The sequence below is a fragment of the Pterocles gutturalis genome, unplaced genomic scaffold (genome assembly GCF_000699245.1).
Source record: "Pterocles gutturalis isolate BGI_N339 unplaced genomic scaffold, ASM69924v1 scaffold18995, whole genome shotgun sequence".
In the NCBI taxonomy this organism is placed as follows: Eukaryota; Metazoa; Chordata; class Aves; order Pterocliformes; family Pteroclidae; genus Pterocles; species Pterocles gutturalis.
Window position 1 is genome coordinate 1,942 of NW_010146263.1, and position 18,299 is coordinate 20,240.

The 18,299-nt window shown below is 48.9% G+C and overlaps 1 protein-coding gene across 1 annotated transcript; it reads left to right on the forward strand.

The window, feature by feature from the left end:
• The first annotated feature begins 1,266 nt into the window (after positions 1-1,266).
• LOC104459270 (chromosome unknown open reading frame, human C6orf89) lies at positions 1,267-17,558 on the forward strand. Its single transcript, XM_010085686.1, has 7 exons — positions 1,267-1,469; positions 2,733-2,898; positions 14,039-14,193; positions 14,525-14,646; positions 15,887-16,013; positions 16,704-16,827; positions 17,264-17,558. Exons 1-7 carry the CDS (start codon positions 1,281-1,283, stop codon positions 17,347-17,349), a joined length of 969 nt encoding a protein of 322 aa, XP_010083988.1. The 5' UTR covers positions 1,267-1,280; the 3' UTR covers positions 17,350-17,558.
• Positions 17,559-18,299: the final 741 nt, after the last annotated feature.

An 18,299-nucleotide genomic window follows, 5' to 3' on the forward strand; every position in this document is an offset into this window, starting at 1 on the left:
GTGAAGCAGCACGCTGGATTCACCAGCTGGTTCCTGCTCTCAGGTGGTAGCTGGAGCAAAAGGCAGACGGGGGGCCTGATGTCCATTTTCAGCTCTGAGCTGGGTGTATCCGTCGTGCTTCTTGTGGTTTTATGTGGTCGCCCTCAGTCTGTGCTTTCAGGGCAAACGCATCGCTAAACTGTGTCTCTCCAGAAAAGAGTTTCAGTTGTCCCAGTTTGATCCAGGTTACAGTTTTCCCAGCTCAGAAACAAGAAGCAAAGCCAGGCCTCGCAGATGCTCCCTTTCCCCCAGCAGTGTTTGTCCGAGGCTCTGACAATGGGATTCTCATGTTGGCAGCTATTAGCTTGTCCAGCAATTTCTTTGCATCTTTTCTTCAGCCCATCTGCTGCTCTTGGTGTCATGAGGCTCTGCCTTTGTGGCAGGCAGGGGTGGTGGAGGAGGAACACATTTCTTTTTTTGGCATCTTAATGTTGATCGCTCATAGGTATGTTCTTACAAGCTTCCCCTGTTGAAATTTCTCGGTGGGAAATAATTTGCTGTCAAATGCAATTTTGTGTCTGTCTGGCATTCACAATGCCATTTAGTTACGGGGCATTTTGGCGTGTGAATGACCTGGAGGCAAACTTTCAGAGGAACGCAGGAGCTTTTGTCACCCGCAGAGCACGCTGCTGTCATTACTGTTACTCAATAATCAGTTGACCCGGACATCAGATTGCGAAAAGTTAAGCAAATTGTAAACTGTTGAACTTTGCCCCGTACATACGGCTTATTTCTCTGTCCTGTTCATACTGCTGACAGGGGATTTGATGAAAACAAATCTATGTTAAAATAAGCAACTGAAATTGTAGTGCAAGAGAGCTTAGCTTGGGTACTGTGTGTGGTGATCAGCTTTGTATCGCTGGTTCTTGCGCTTGGTGAGCAATCACTTTATGGGATGGATTCATTTGGAATAGATAAAGAAATGGAGTTTCAGTGATTTCTGGGAAGCTTTGTTCATTTGCATAAGCTGCAAATCTTGGCCGGTTTTTCTCTTGTCAGGAAATTTTGTGACTTCTTTCGTTCCCCGGGAGATACAGAACCAGCAGAGACTGTTAGGATTGCAGGTAAATGTTGTGCCCTTGGCTGCAATCAGGTTTGCTCCAGAGAAGCCTTCCTCCTTGCCTGGCTGTTGTGATGTTCCTGTGATCTCTCTGCACATGCTGGCGTTGAGCTGTATATGGCCACAGCGTGTTTTCTGTTAACGTGCTGAATCTCTCCACAGGGATTTTTCATCGGAGGCCATGGAGCTTTCAGCCAATGAGCTCAGCATTTATGATAAGCTGTCCGAGACGATTGATCTGGTGAGGCAGACTGGCCACCAGTGTGGGATGTCAGAAAAAGCCATCGAGAAATTCATCAAGCAGCTCTTGGAAAGAAATGAACCCCAAAGGGGACCTCCACGTTACCCCATCTTAGTGGCTCTCTACAAGGTAAGATGTCTTTTGTGCATGCACAGACCGTTTGAGGGTCAGAAGTTTTCCTTTTGCACCTGAGCCTTTTATTTCCCAGTGCATTTTCTTGATGAATTTTTCTGAGTTCTTTATTTAAAGAGCTGTGTAGCGTAGCTTCCTTGCTTCATCCCATGAGCTGGTTTGAAAACAGAAGGCAGCTGACTGAGATTTAAAATGGCTCATGTGTTTTGCAAGTTTAACATGTCAACACTTTCCTCTCCTTAAATTATTAAAGAACGAGACTTGGATTGATTCTTCAGGCAAAAATTGCCAGTGTCAGCACCCTCAGTGGACGTGTGAGGAAGGAGGGAGAATCTTAAAGTTCAGGGTTGAATAATGAAGAGGTCCAGGTTCTGTTTCTGACCCTGTTACAAGCTTCCACCTGTGTTTATTCTCCTTCTAGTCTATAAAATAAACCTGTTGCCATGGTGCTTGATGCTAGAAAAATGTTTTGAGACCCTTAACTAAAAGATGCTGTAAAAAGTTTTGCGAAGTGGGTGAAAGGATGCTGTTGTTAGGCAGGTTCAAGGATTAAGACCTTCCCACTGGCATAATAATCAGTAATATTTTAGTGTGATCTTTGCAAAATCATCATGATGGTTTCCATGTAGAAAAAAAATCAAGCTTTCCTCCTCACATCCTATAAAAAGCTGTGAAGCGAGGCAGGAGAACAGGAAACTGGAAATTTGAACTTTCGGCTTCCGTTCTTGTTTTTGCTGTTGATTCACTTTGACTTTGGCCGGGGGGGGAGAAATGCATCACGTCATCTCTGTAAGGCTTATTTGGGATTCTGCTGTGGGGGAGGGAACTGGTGCCAGCTCTGCCAAAGCATTTCGAGGCTTGACAGATGTTTGCAAAAAGCCTTGAAAACCTTGTGTAAGAGGCATGGCAGAAGTACAAATTTTTATTTGATTAGGTGGGAGGAATCGGAACTATCTGTGGATAATCCTCCTTGCTCGGGAGCTGGATTATTTGCAGGGCATATATGAAGAGAGAGAGGTATGTGGCTTGGGTTTGAAGGCTGCTTAATTTCATTCTTGGACAGCCCTAACAATAAAACTGCGTGACAGCTCTGTAGGCAGATAGCATTGCAGTTGAATGAGGAGCCACAGCAAAAATTGGAGTGTTCATCTTCCAGCGCACAGCCACCACCCTTTGATACCAGCCAGAAGGTGTGTCCTGTTCTGAAGACACATCGGCTCATTGCAGCATCATTAATTACATGCCTGGTTTCTCTCCCAGGGCCTGCTCACACTGGGACTTGTCTTGCTGACTGTTTACTTCGTGATCCAGCCATACAGCCCGCTGCCGCCTGAAGCTCCGCTCTCCAGAGCCCATGCCTGGGGCTCCCTCATCGGTCACATCCGCCTGCTCTCTCTGCCTATTGCCAAGAAGTATATGCTTGAGAGTAAGGAAATGGTTTCTCTGCGGTAACATGAGCCTAGCAAGAAATACCAAGTTAAATACCAGCCATGCGAATCATTTGAGCGTCTCCCTGGGCACCAAATAACAAATGTCTTACTGGCATGGCACTATGGTTTTCTCTTTTCTTACCACTGTACTTAAAAATAGCATCCCGAATTCTAGCGAGGGCTCTTTCCCATCCATTCTTTGGGGCTGAAGCATGTTTTATCTCCAAATTCATAATTTTGTTCTTGCATATTCTCTTTTCCTTGCTTTTAACACCTCAAGTTTCTTTTCTTTCCCAGGAGTTCCCCTTCCTCTAAAAATCTCTGCAGTTCTGAGAATCATACTGAGATAGTTACGCTGGGTAAATGTCACCTTTTTTATTTTTTCTGAGTAAGCAGGCAAAACCAGCTTGTTAACCAGATCTGAATATCTGTGTAGACACCTCAACGTGTGACCCGGGTTTAAGGAAAAGACGTTTTTGCCTAGTGACATATTGGGAAAGGACTGCGGGCTTGAGAGCCACGGTGTTCGTAGGAGTTAACATAACATTAAGGGTAAATGTGTGTGTGTGTGAGGAAGCCAGATAAGTGGCTCCCTATTGAGGTGATCCCATCATGGAAGAGGAAAATAATATATTTTCCTAGACTGGCATAATAGAAATGGAAAAGTTTGATTATTTCTTGTTCTCAGTTAATCATTTCCACTGACTTAGACTGGCAAACGAGCGTAAGCCTGGGCTCTGCCTCTTTGATAAAATACAAAGACTGTCAGTAATGATAAAGCTGTGAATTATTTTGAGCAGGGATGTGGCACAATGTTGACCGTCTGTCGGCTCACTGTAAAAACAAACTCCTGTATCCATGCCCTCGACGGGTTTATATTTAGCTTCGGCAGCTCATTGTGTTGGAGTTGTCTGTTCTGGCTCTGACCTTCCTGCCGTAGCTAAAAAGGGTGCCCTGAAATGCCAGCGCCGTTCTGCGTTTTCTCTGTGTGTCTCCCTCTCTTCCGCTGACACATGGGATTTCTGTTGATTTGGGTTCATATGGGTGGGACGGGGTATCCCCCATTGTTCGTCTCCTTCCTTATACACTGGAATCTCTCGCAGGGAGGAAGAAACAAAGGCGAGGAGATGGCTCTGATAGCACTTGACATTGGTAGCCTGCTTATCTCCTGCATTCTAGCGTTGGCGTGAGTGAACACCCCTCTGCTTCTGTAGGGAGAAGGAAACCAACAGGAACTTTAATGCTTGTATTTGTTCAGTGAAATTTTGTTCAGAAGGTTGACAGGTTCCTCCTTTGGATGCTGCAGGGCCCGCTTGGATGGGGAAAGCCCAGGATGGTTCTGTGGAACAGCAAAAGGTTTATAGGACTAGGGTTGCCTGAAGTCACAAGTGTCTTGCGGTGAAGATAAATAAGAGCAGGAGCAAGTCTGGGAGACATCCAAAGGAGCAGGGGAGAAGGGAAGGACGGATGGAGAGGAAGGATGCAAGGTTGTTCAAATGCATATAAAATCCCTCATGCCTCCATGAGTCCCGGAAATCTTCTGGAGTGATGAGCAATAGGGTGGGCAGCAAGCCAGCTCTGGGGAAAGGAGAGGAGGTACAGAGGGGACGAGGCAGTTCCTGCTCTGTTTTTCCAACAGGATTAGGTTGTGGTGGAAACCACAGCATGTCCCAATTAGCAGATTCGCCTGGGATGGCTGGAGCAGATCTTGGCTGTTCGAATGGGAGCATGGCTGAGACTTGGCAGGCTTCCTGTGGGAATCCCTCATGTCCTGGCTTCCCGGCAGGCAGCTGTGGTCACCAGGGCTGTCCCAGCATCCGGCTCTCCCAGAGGCACTGGTGTCACCTTCACAGCTTGCTGCCGAGCGGCCCATGGTAAGGCCATCCAGCAGGGATGGGGAAGAGAGAGTTTTGTGGCGTGTGGCTCAGCGGTCTGCCGAGCTCTCTTTCAGCCCTGCCTTGTGCCTGATGGAATGTTTTGCTCTTAGTTTTAGCCTTGGGGTCTGCTGAAGGGAAGGGGTTAACGCTACGGCTTGTCATCCAGCTTGCTGAGGTGAGCGTAAGGTCTTGCAAGCTGGTTGAGTGTTCTCCGGTGCATCCTTGCATAGGAGAGGACACTGTGCAAGAAGACCGAGCAGCGGAGAAAAACACTAACCAAAGGACTTGACGTCCAGACTCCTCTTCCTTTTTCTATGTAGATCCTGGTAGATGAAAATTTTTTTGAGGGGGCTGAGGATGCAATTTGGAGCTTTCTGTGCTCGGGCACCAGTTCAAATCCAGCTTGGGCTGTTTTTGTTGAAAGCCACCTGTTAGCAGCGTGGAGGCTGCCTTGGCCCACCGGCAGTGCTGGCAGACGTCCCCCTTCCACACCGCCCAACGTGGTGCAGACAGAGCCCAGCCGTGGCGAGTGTGGGCGGTTCGGTTCGCTTCCTCCGGGCCTAGAAGCTGCCTGGGCAGGCAGGGGCATGGTCTGGGGCCATGCCGTCCCTCCTGAGCCTGCTCGGGGAGTCGTGGGCTTGGGGCAGTTTTCCTGTCTCCGGGATTGCAGGTTGGAGCCCGGTCCCTTGGGAGGTGTGGGCTGAGCAGCCAGGTTTGTGTTGCAGAACAAGGAGACTTTGGACGCCTGGTTTCCCCTGAGAGCCAGAACCCGAGTTAGAGTGGTGGGGAGGCTTTGGGAGGGGCAGGGGGGCAGGACTCTGCTCCCCTCTCCCTCCTGCCTTCACTCTCCCCTTCATCCTCATCCCTTCCGCCCCAGGAGCCGTGCTGCAGAGGACAAGGGCTGCCTGTCTGTCGGGGGCTGTGGGTGGACCTTTGAGCGGCCGAGGTGAGGAGCAGTGTCCGCAAAGATCTCTCTTGCGTTAAGTTTGTAGGATTAGGTCCAAAGTAAATTTCCTTCTTGCCTGTCTCTCTGTTCTGTTGCTTACTGGCTTTCTCCCCCAGATCAATTCCCAAATTAAAACCAATGTTCCCACCCTTTGTTTCTTCAAAGTTGACTCTTAGACCCTTGGGTTTGGCGTCCGTGCCTTTTTTTCAGCTGTTTTCCCAGGGCTAGGAACCAAGGTCCCTTTGACTGGGGAAAAGTTCTGTGGAAATATGGTTTGCATTTGCTCTTCCTGCGCTCGTGTTTACACAGAGCTTGTGAAAGCCCCAGCGCTGGGTCACGCTGCCTACTGCAGGCTGGGGGAAACGCCTCTCGCCTCGGGCGGCTGTTGGTCGGGTAGATCAGCGCTTTGTGTACCCCCCCCGGGAGGTGAGGGGTTTGCAGACCTCGGGGTCTGCTGTAAGGAACAGGGTGGGTTTGGGGTGGGTTAACTCAAGGCTTTCCAGTGCTGTTCCAAGGAGAAAGCGGGGCGTACTGGATTTGTTTCTCTGCTCTGACATAAGCTGGGATGGACAGGTTTCAGTTCTCTGGTGCAAAGTAGTGGTACGAGTACTTCCCTGCAAGCATTAGGAAGTACTATAATGAGCTCTCAAAGGCTGTAGTCATTGGTGCCAAACGAAAAGGGCTCTTCTCTTTTTTTTAACAGAAGTTTTAAAACCACAATGGTGGTCACTCTGCCTGGTTTTTAGTGGTTCTGCCCTTCGCAACTGTGTGACGTCCTTATAGCGTTGTTAACATCTAAAGGTGATTTTTGTTGTCAGCCAGTTGATGACTTTTCCTTGCCGGCCGCAGGGAGCGATGACGGGATGAGCAGAGCGTTCAGCTGCTCTTGCATTAGCTTGTGTGTCTGCCCATGGTCAGGTCAGTCCTTGCAGCTCAAAAACCTGAGGAGAGAGGGCCTGTCAGTGGCGAACAGGCTCTTGTCCAACAATGTGACAATTTGCACGTCCTGCTGATAGCAGGGGTTTGTAGTGACCTCAAGGAAAATCCAACTTTGCTTCTACTAATGAGACCTGGACCTGAGTGCGTCCACCCTGCAGAGTTCAGGACCCAGCTGGATAGGTAGCTGCTCAGCACACCTAAAATCAGACACAAGCTCAGTGTCGGAAAAGGGGTCCCTTGAGAGTTACCCCCAGCTTGGAGAAGACTCCTTGTGTTCAGTACTCCTTTTTGCCTAGACCAGTAGGGCTAAAATCATGGTTATGGATTTTATCTATTTTAGAGACAGGAACCCCGCTGGAGGAGCTGTGTTTAAGCAGCACCTTGTAAATGGCCTGTCACTGTCACATCCCCAGGCCTGCTGGGTGCCAGAGCTGTTTGTGGGGACGGGTCACAGCAGGCTGGGTTACTGGGGGAGGACAGCAGCCTCTGCCTCTTGGCTGGCTACCTTCAGTTGAGCTGGAGGCTTGCCTTTGCTCCTGGCCAGGTCCTGGCTTCTTCTTCATCTTAACCCTTTGCAGGCAGCCTGCAGTGAGCCACAGCCACGTTTCTCTCTGCTTCTCACCCTCCTCTTCTCCTCCTCTTACTGTAGCCCTGAAGCATGTTTATCCTTGGCGCAGCTCTGTGCAGAAGGGGAGCATCCAGCACGCCTGTCTTACACGAGGGTGGACTTTCTGCTTCTTGAGTGCAGCGTGGGCTGAGCACCCAGGTATCCAGCCAGCCTTTCCCCGCAGGTTTTGCAGCAACGCTGCGTCTGACCCGCTGGGTTCAGCGATGCATGAGCCTGAGGAACACGGGCCTGCTCTGAATGAAAGAATTGCACAATAAAGCTGCTTGGGAGGTAAAGCAGAATCTGGTTTCTGACTTCTTGCTGCCTTCAGCATGGCCTTTTCCTCTCGCTCACAGAGAATTTGAGTTTTTTTTTTATTTCCTAAGCAAAGTCAAGCTGCTTTGCTCTTGTGTTCGTGCACATTCTCATACACCCGCTCTGGGGGCTAGAGCATTTTGAGGTGGATGTGGGCGTGCTGTGGGTTGCAGCACCGTGCAGGGCTCCCTCCCATCCCTGTGCAGCTGCCAGTTTATCTGATCTTTGTGTGTGTGTGTAAACGACTCTTATATTATAACCTGAGAGTGACCAACAGACGTGTGTTGGCTCAAAGGGGGGTGGGGAGATAAAAAGGCTGACTTTGCAGAGCAGGGTGGTGCCAAGCTGTTTTCATCTACTGCTTGACTTTGGCCTCCATTCAGCCAGTGGATTGTTACTTGGATTTGTTGACAGTAAAGTCACCCCAACTCCTTGTAATCCAGAACGTGAAAAACTCTTCCTTTTGCTTCTATATTATGATGCTTCCAGATTTTCTTGTTCTCTCATTTGCTTCCCTGGAAAGAGAGTGATTGTGCCATACATGACCTCCTTGCAGAGGCATTGAGCAGCCCAGCAGAGCCCTGTTTGCCCTGGTGACACTGACACGTCACACCTTTCACAGACTCAAGCCACCATCGGGCAAGTGGCAGCAACTGGGAGGGACTGGCTTCAAAAGCCTGCTGTTCCTCCGAGGCAGATTGCTCACGCGGACGCTGCCAGAGCAGCACAAGCTGTTTTCTGAGGCGTGGAACCAAAGGTGCAGGCTGGAGTGGACTTTGGAGGCTTTCCTGACAGCTTGATCCCTGCTTTCAGTTTTCTAGACGGGTAGGTGCAGATTTCTCCTGGGACCAAAGCCCTTTTGCTCCAATGGACTGTGAGTTCCTCCTGGGCTAGGCTGGGCAGACTGGATTTCACAATGTCTTGTTGGATCAAAATCATTTTTGTGCTTTGCTGGAGATTGACTAATCACCCTTCAGTTGCTGCACCAGCCGTTACCCATTAGTGAAATGAGTGAGTAGTTCTTCCAGGTGTTGACTTTTTACCCAGAACGAAAAGAAGGGTTTCCTGGTGGCTTTATTTAGCTGTTATTTTGTTGCTGGTTGTTCCTAAAAATTCTATGAATCAGACTGGGAGGTACTTTCTTCTCCTGGCATAAATGTATTCAGTATACTCAGAACTACAAAAAAGTTGAATATGAGAAAGAGGTGAGGATCTGATGCTGAACAGTGATGCTCTTTGTGGTATATATTTTAAACCCCTCTGTGATACATTCCTTAATCAGGACTTCTGCACTGTAATTAATAAGCACTCCTTATAATTCCTGTCTGGCTTACTCATGGACCCATCAGTTCAGCCTGACTTTGACATGACATCATAAATGATCAAATTAATTTGTAGCCCAGTGAAAAATTTCAGCAAGATGGAGCTTGGGAAACGTTGCTTTTGCAACAAAGTGCTCTGAACATCTCTTGTGCCACAGAGTAACTACAGAGCTCTTAATTTCTACGTCTATAAAGTAAGAACGATGAGATTTACCCATGTCATGGATTGTGATCATGAATTGATGTCTAAATTGCTTTGAGTTTTTAAAATACTGTTTTATCTTTCTATAAAAGCTGGGAAAGGGGGCGTGGTGATATGGTATAACCTGCTGCAGTGGCATAGCACCGCAAGTAACGAGGTATATACTGGAGGAGTGTAGTATCTGCAGTGGTCCCCATGCAGCAAGTGGCTAGTTGTATCTTAGGAGCAAGAACAACCTGGCCTGCGTATTCTTTGGCTGTCAAAGCCATAACAGTAGGTTATGAGCTGCAACTTCGCTTTAAGGTTAAGGGCTAGACCTTGCAAATCCCTGTCCTTAAAATAATGGAAAACAGCACTGTAAAACCCAGCATCTGGAAGCTAGATATTTCCAAGTGGAGGGAGAGCTGCAGCCCTTCTGTGATAGGGACTGGATGTCAGAGCACGGAGGATCATCGCTGGGAATCTTACAGGTGGGACTGGATGTCTCTTAAAAACCTCTGCCCTATGTCAGCCATCAGAATCGGCTTGTGGTTGGGCTTTTGCTGTGAAAGTGAGTGGAGGAGGTCAGTATTTCACAGGCTGTCATCTGTAAAAGGTCCCTTTGGCGGAGGGGAAGGTGTGGTCAGAGACAGCAGAGGGTAGGCTGAGGTCCTCGTCCCTTCCTTTGAGCGGTCTTCAGATCCACCTTGAAAAATCCTCCAGCTCTTACAAACGGGTAGCTGTGGGGAGACACTGTAAAAATGGAAATCAGCATCTGCTCATTGCACAGAGGAGAAAGGTTGTGGCTGTCGGTGCAGCGCCATAAATGAGTCACTGGGTCGGGCCCGCATCCTCCTGAGCTTACCTTTGAAGTGGCCTGGGCAGAGTTGGTCATGCTTTTTGAGAGCCCTGAGCTTTACCTGCTGACCTGCCCTGATGACAACTGTTTCTGTCGTTCTTGAGGGACAGTCCAGAAGGGTTGTGGGTGTTAATGGAACAACCAGGTTCGTACAATGGACCTGCAAAGAGCGGACAGAGAAATGCCTTGTGACTGTTCAGGGCACGGGCCAGTCTTTCTTGAGAGCTCTGGGTTCAACTTGTTGAAGTTGCTTGAATCCTCCTAGCACTAGTGCCCAGTGAGGTCTGTGGTGGGACTGGGGAATAGCGTCATCCTCAGAAAGAGGAATTGGGGATTTGGCACCGACTTTTGCACATTGTGGAGCTGCTTTGTGCATTAGACAGCGCTCTGGAGAGCTTGCTTCTGGTTGTCATGGGTGGTGGTGGCAACAACCCGTAAGGACACAAGACTTGGGGGGGACTGTGAAGTCCTGGGGGAGTTTCCTTTCCCCTGGACCAGACTTCCCTGTGCAGACTTGTTGCTTGTCTGCTGGATATTTCTTCAGCCTTGCAGTCCTGAGTGCTGGGGAGCAAACCAGCTTGGTGGGGAGCCAGGAGGCTGCCTCAGCACCTGCAGCTCTACATGCTGGAGGTTTTATGTTTTCAACACTTTGTTAGGGCCAGGAGCAGCCCTTGGCTCTGTGTGTCTTGCAGGAGCAAAAGGTCCTCTTGCTACAGGGCTTCTCTTTGAACTTGCTGCAGTGGCAGAGTGATATTTCATCCTCCACGTGGTCTCTAAAGAGAGCAGGGCTGTTGCTGAGGTCCTGCTCTCGGATCTATGTGGGCAAGGTTCCATAAGTTTTATTGCTTCGCTGCGATGGGCAGAAGCAGGGCCAGGTCTTCTCAGTAACCTCTGAGCTTCCAATCTGAGCATCCACACCCAGCATCTCTGGGCTTGTGTGCACACACACCCCTCTGTAGTGCTGGGGACAGCCAAAAAACATGGGAGATCCTCTGTGAAAATGGCCAAGAAGGGCGGGGTACTCATTTTAAATTAATTGTAAGTTGAACATTATTTTTCTGCATAGTGGAAAGTACAGTCATCAGCTCCTTCTAGCATTAATCATAGATGTGCTTTAAGGAAAGTTGTTATCTCTTCGTCTGTGCTGTGTTAGCAGCTGGAAGTCCCCAGCCCTGGCTCTGCGAGGAGTTACCCTGACACAGGAGAAGACAGCTCTTGTTCTGGAGAGCTAATAAAGCAAAAAAGCAAATAGGAGGTGGGTATGAGTGATGGGAAACTGAGGTTCTGCTTAACAAACCGGAGGCTGCTCCTCAAAGAGGGGTGGGAGAGCACAGGCGCGGAGGAGAGGTTCGTTGGGACTGGCCCGCGCTTGTGTCGCGTAATGGATAGTTGTACGTGTCCGTGCTCCAGCTGCTTTCCCGCACTCCAGCTCCGCAGGGATGATCGCACACGCCCAGCACTTTAATGTCTGAATGCGAGTGGATGGGACCATGGTGTGACGGCTGCACGTGGGATGAAGAGCGCATCTTGCTTTTCAGTCTCCCAGCAGATTGTGCGTGCGCACAGACAGCGGGCCCGGCTTAAACCCAAATAATCCCCCAGGGTGTCTGGGCAGGGGGATAATGTAAAAGGAATGCAGGGAGGGTAATTGAAAGAGAAAATAAGCATCCTTGGTAAAACTCCTGCTCCGGTCCCCAGCGTGCAGTTGCATTGCCCTCTCCTCTGCGCGCAGGCTCTTCTCCCTCCCTCCCTGGGAAGGGCAGGCGCTTTTCGCTGCCCGTACTTGTCATGCCAGTCACACACATGCTGGTGCACAGACTAACACCCTCAACAATAAATCTAAAAGATTAATTACAAAAAAAAAAAAAAATCCCACAACTCCACTTGCGGCATTTGAAATGCGTCTCAACCGTGCTCCGCTTGGGTTATTCATGGGGAAAAGAAATAACCTCCTGAATCGAGCAATTGGGAATGCAAATATCCCAGCCTGGCTCAAAAGAGGAATCAAGCTCTGTACGGTCAAGCTGATTAGCATCCCCTTAGGTGGGGTGCAGCCCGGAGAGAAAATTTTGGGAAAACTGTGCTTAATGCTCTGGGGTGAGGTTTCTAAATTTTGCCCCAAAAGAAATTATGGTATTGCTGCTCCCTGTATGATGAGGGACCATAAGATAAGTTTTCTTGTTCTCTTCATGGTGACTGCCCTTCCTCTGCTGAGATCTTTCAGTCTTTTGTTTCCTGCCACTGACCAGCTGGTTTTTGTGAGTTGAGGTTTTTTGTTGTTATAAAATTGAAGCTTTCTACAGGCAGTGGAACAAAGATTTTCTTTTTTGTGAGCAGGGAGGGAAAGTACGTTGGAGCAGTTTCTCATGGGAGTGGGACTTCTGCTTGCAATAAGGATTTTACACTTTGCTTTGCCTTTTTACCCCTTGCCCTGAAAGCAGTGTAGACACGTCTTCCAGAAAGGCCAGGAATTATATCCTGATCCCTTTCAGTCCATATCCCAGCAGTAGGGTGGGAAATGCAGCATTTGGGAGTTGACTGGAGATATTTAGACAGGAAAAAAAGCAAAATTAATCCAAATCTGCTCCTTGTTCTTATGTCCCAATGAACCTAGATCCTCTATAACATCCCTGTTTGTCTGTTGCAGATGTTGGAGGGAAAAATAAAGCAAGAGCTTTCCTGTTAAGTGCTGTTCACCAATTATTACCCATGCACAGGAGCGTGTGCATGGCAGGAACCCGTGATGGCAGTAACAGGCAGGCTCTACATGGTCTTGTTTTTTTTTTCCCCCCCAGAAAAGCCTCTGTGCTTCCTTGTTTCACAACCTGATTTTTCAGACAGCCTTCCCAACCTCTCCTCTCTTCCCTTTCCCATCCACTCCATGTCCCGAGTGGGTGGCCTGCAGCCATGTCCAGGAGCCATGAGCTGTTCTGACATGTGCTGGCACCAGCCGGGACGGGTGAGCCTGTCGTGGGGACAGATCTCTGGATGTTTCACGTGAGGTGTGTCCTGAGCCTTGGTTTTTTTCCTAACCCACCCTGACAGATCAGGTGTTGGGGTGGGTTTGCTGCCACTGCCTGAGTTAAACATCTTACGGCTGCAGAACCAGGGCTGTCACCGCCACGAAATTAGAGTCACGTCCTTTTAGTGTGGCAGTTGCTGCTCCAGATCCTCGAGCATGGAAGTACGTGGGGGATTCAGCGTTATTGGATCTTGTCCTCTTCATTCAGTGCTGCAATGTGTCACTTCTGTTAATATTTACTTGTTTTTTTTGTGCTGGGAGGGCTGTAAGGTTGAAAGAGGGAGACAGGTTATAGGCATCAAGAGATGGTTTTATGTAAAAATTGAATCCTTGAGGATGTAAACGTATGCAGTGTTGGTTGTAGGCCAGTTCAGCCAATTGTGGTGTAACAACAACTTCTGGAATTTAAACTGGATATAGCTGTGGTCCAGGGGCTCCTCATGGTGGGGCTTTTCTCCCCATTTCATCTTCAGTGCATGGGATGAATGAAAACAGCAGTAGCACATCTTGGTGAAATCCTGCATTCCCCAGCATCTTCTGCACATCACAGACTGGGCAAACTTTCTTAATTTCTTAATTACCACAGAGGTAAAGGGGAGGGCAGTGATTTCAGCTATGTCTTGGCAGGGTTCATGGCACCAGTGTTAACTGTGTTAGAGTTATTCTTTTCAACCTGGATCTTTTTTTTTTTGTCTTCTGGGTATCTTCTTGATAACATGTTTGGATTGCTCTTTTGCTTGTGGACTTGTTTCAGTTTAATTGCACTGTCTCTGGTAGTTGCCATCCTTCTATCAATAGCCTCTCATATATACCGAGAAGTAGAATGTCCATCAAGCTCTCCTATTTCTCCCGGCCCTGAGCGGTACCTCCAAAATCTTCAGCCTGTGCTGGAAACGTTCTGTGATGAGTTCCCTGCCCCAGTGAAGCTTGCTCTTTTGAGTAACTTACAGCCATCGGAAGCTATAAGAAATGTCAGTGTTTCCTGTTAGGGATAATGAATTTCTCATCGAGTCTGTCTCCATTTCATTTTTGGTCTTATGAAGCACGTTTCTCTTGTTTCTTCCCAAGAATGCCAGGACTGGTGGGCAGCAGGTTGCAGACAGAACACTTCTACGCTTCCAGCAAACTGCACAGTCTGTTCTGCTGTGAAAAGCCTTCAGATAGTGACAGACTTCGGAGAACTATCAGAAAAACTCCAGAGTTCTCAGCCTTTTCTAATCAAGGTAATGCATCGATTTGTAAGGCCGGATGATTAATCCAAACTCTTGAATAGCACCAGCCAAAGACCCCTGCCCGGTATTTTCAACCACAAACTCAAATTGCTGATGGAGGTAGAACACATGTCGAAGAAGACATTTATCCCCAGTTTAAAGATGTCAGGGGGTGGGGAGCTCACTGCATCCTGAGCAAGTTGTTCCTGTGACTAATCGCTGTGGTTGGAAGCTTAGCAGTCTATATGGCTGTCACTCTTGGACGTTTGTTGGCCGGGATGGGGATGGGAGCTGGGAGGAACCCTAGGTGCACAGCTTTTATCTTTGTTTTGTATCATTTAAGACAGGGCAGCAGCTCTCCTATGAAGAACTGAAGCATTTTCAGTCCCAGGATCCAGAACTGGCAGAGGTTTTAATAGAAGAAAATTCAGCTGAATTTTGGAGCTGTCCATTTTTCTTTCCCTGGTGAGTGAAATACGAAACGTGTGATAGATGTATACATCCCGTCTGCAAGGCTCTTTGCCTGGGTGAACTGCCAGGAGCTTGCAAGCTGCACTTTAACTGGAGGGAGGGGGAGCAGGAGTGGGTTACAGGCTTCTGTCTGCTTGCCAGCACTGGTTTGATCCAGGGAGAAGACTTCTGCACTAAAAATGGAGTGTTGTGGCTGGGACTTGAGGTATTGCTCCCCTTACAAGACAAAAATATCCCGGTGACTGCTCAGTCCTGTTCCTCGGGCCCTACGTTAATCATCTGGGCTGTGGTCTGATCACCTGAGGTTTATATTTCTGATCACCTCTCTCTGCTCAGGGGAAATCCTCCACCGTGAGTGCTGACTGTGAAGAGATAGCATGACTTTTGCAAAACACTGAGAAGTAACAGAAAGCTAGAGGATCCTGCAATTTGTGTTCGGTCTCACGCAGGAAAAATGGCCAACCCTGACCCCCTGTTAACAGAAAGCTTTTTGCTAAAGCCTTTCGTGTGAACAATTCAGAGCTCTCTGAGGCTGCAGAGCAACCCAGCGTATTAGCAAAGTCTCTTCATGTGGAGAAGGGTGAGAAGTAACGTGGGAAGTTGCCACCTGGTGTGGAGCAGGGTCTCCGGCACATTTGTATGAGCAGAGGAGCAGATTTGGAGAGGCCATGGTGGAGCCCGTGCTTTGGCTGATGCTTAGATGGGATCTTGCTGCATTTCTTGACCGCAGCACCGATGGACGGATGATCAGGGTGCAGAAGGATTAATCATGTCAAGCCACTAGACAGAGATGTAAAAATAACAAGCCGCACCCTGTCTTTTCCAGTTACATTCCCTGGCCTAGAAAATAGACTTGGATTCCCCCCGCCTCGCCATGTGGTTTCAGTTACGGCTGCGTACAATGCCACCTCTTTGCGTCGTTTGTAATTAATGGGTCTGATCAATGAGTCAGATCATTTTAAGGGAAGAGGGGAGGGAAATTAAGTTTAGGCATCCATCATGATCTGCTTGTTCCCTGTTTGCATGGTCCTGCTGCAGATACTAAGAGGACGATACGAAGGAGCACAGGTTTAGATGCTGAGAGGGTGAATTTTGCTCCTAGGGTCTAGTCTGTCATGCTGTTTATCAAGCATGAATATTTGTGAAGAATTTTGATCTTGGAAATTAGCCTTTTAAATGCAAGTGTTATTGTTGCATGATATTTCTTTAATGTGAGCTGTTCTGTTTTGTTTAGGAACAAATCTGTGAATAAAACTCGGATCCTGCAGGAATTTTTCCCCACTTCCTCTTTCCTGTCCTTCCCCAAGACAGTGTCCCTGGAGAGCTGCTTCCTCATCCGCCATCCAGATTTGGGGAATAAGGTGAGAAATTCATTCCAGAGACAGTATCTCCCTGTCTGTGAGTTGTCCCCCACGTCTTAGGGGGACTTGCAGGACATTTTCAGCAGATACAATCCTGACAGAAGGGTTTAGTGTTGTACCGGGTCTGTCCATCCCTGTGTAAGGTGGTGTCTCAAGGTTGCTGTACCGCCCAGAAGCTGTGCCTGGCTTTGTGCGGGTGGTACACTGCATCCGTCTCCCTCGGCTGTTAAAGATGCCCGTGGGGTGTCCCACCTCCGTTCACATTTTTGTCCTGCCCTTACTTTGTAGCTGGCTGAAAAAACGGTCTTTTTGTGCACAGTTGGGCAGAATTCATTTAGCAGTTGCGTTTTAGGAGCTGTTCCTGGCAGTGAGTCTCACCGAGACTCATCTCATTCCGAGATACATACCACGGAGCTGTTTCACTGAAGACAGGGACATTTCAGGCTTCTAGCCTGATCTCCTCTAGTTTTCCTGTGGGCTTTTGTGGGCGTGGATGGCCTGCATGGCCTTGGACAGAAGAGGGGAGGAGAACCCTTGCATGCAGCTGTGATCTGCTGGTAACGGGGGGAGCAGCAAACCTGTGGTCTGCGCTGTCTCACCTTGCCGCAGGGCACTGACTTGCCCCTTGTTTGATCGGACAGACCCAAGAAAAGCCAGCAAGGTTTTTGAAATATTCTCCTCTCTTCCTAGAGCTACAGTTTGCACAACCTCTTTGCTGTTGGGAGCGGACAGCTCACCCTGATGGTGGTACCTCTGGACGAGTGCAGAGGTCACTGTGAGATGTTCAAGGTGGAGCTGGAAGCTGGAGATTTGGGTGAGTACTGGTGCTGTGTCACGCAGGGTCTGGGAGATCCCTTGGAGTCAGGAGACTGCTTCCAGCTGGGTCTTTTCTGTCTGACACCTTAGAAGGTGGTGTCTGCCATTCCTGCCTCCAAACTGGTGTGTTTCTGCCTGTACCAGTACAGAGGAGTGATCCTTCTGGGCTGGGAGTTTGTGGTCTGGAACACAAAGAATGGGACACTATGAGATGCTCAGTTTAAAAAACAAGCAAACAAACAAAACCCCCAAACAAACCTGAGCAGTATGGGCTGCACAAGACACAGCGCTCCAGCGGGTGTTACAAACCCAGCGTGTCAGTGAGGGCAGTGTCTTTCCAAAGAGCTTCTGCATGTCCCCATCACTTCCCAGGAAGCGTCAGCAGTCATTAAACACGGATCCATCTCACACAGCCTCTGTTGCATCTCCCAAAGGTTATGCCAGCGCAGATTACTGGACGATGAGCTTCATGGCCAAAGGGACAGAGCCGGCGGTCGTTTGTGACGGACCTGCTAGCTAAGGACGGTGGGGTGGGACATCAGAGCTGTTTCCAGGACAAGAAGACTTTCAGCTTTGAAGCCAAGGCAACGTCTTAAAAGCAATCGAGCTGGGGTAACTGGGGCAGGCAGCTTTGCCACCCTGCATGTTTACAGTGTTTAAAAATGACTGTTTTCCTGACCTTTGAGGTAATCCTTTGCCTTTCCTCAAATGTATTTTGGGAGAAGCTCAAGCTATTTATGACTTTCCCTGTCCCCTCAGGTAAGCCCTGGGTTTGAAGCAAAGGGTTTTTTTCCAGGAACAACAGAGGGAGTTCTCAGGATGAGATTCACCTTGTGTCCTTTGTGGATTATGGCACTTCTGAAACTTCCTGGGGGGGTTTGGGAGTGGAGGAGGTGTGTGACATTTCCGTGTGCATTCCTCCCGAGGAGGAAGCTTAGAGCCTGTCTTGCCAGGCCAGCTCTATAAAGGGAATGAATCGGTGATGTGTCCCAACTCCTCGCCGTCTCTCCATCACGTTCCTAGCTGTGTGCCTCAGCAGTGTGCCCCACAAAGCCAATCTCAGCTCCGTGCGCCAGGGCTGAGATGAGCCTTTGCAGCCTTGGGGCAGAGACCCTCACCCCCTGCGTCGTTCTTGTACCAAAAGAATCCGTTCAGGCCTCTTCTTCGTGTCTTGTGGTCACTCTTCTGTGGTTCTCTGTCAGCAGGTTGTGAGCAAGTCAAATAGTAACTGTGCTTTTTATTTTTTCTCCACCTTCTTCCCTACAAAAATACCGATGCAAGTTGTAGTGGTGATGGTGCCGAGTGCGATGGTTCTGGATGGAGATGGGCTGGGTGCAGAGCAGCTCTGTAGGAGTTTCATTTTCTGATTGTGCACCTGAGACCCCAGGGCTGCACAACCGTTTCCGTCTGCTCCTTCCTTTGAGAGGTGCCGCCTGCGTTCCCCGCCCAGGGTACCACGGGAGCACCTGA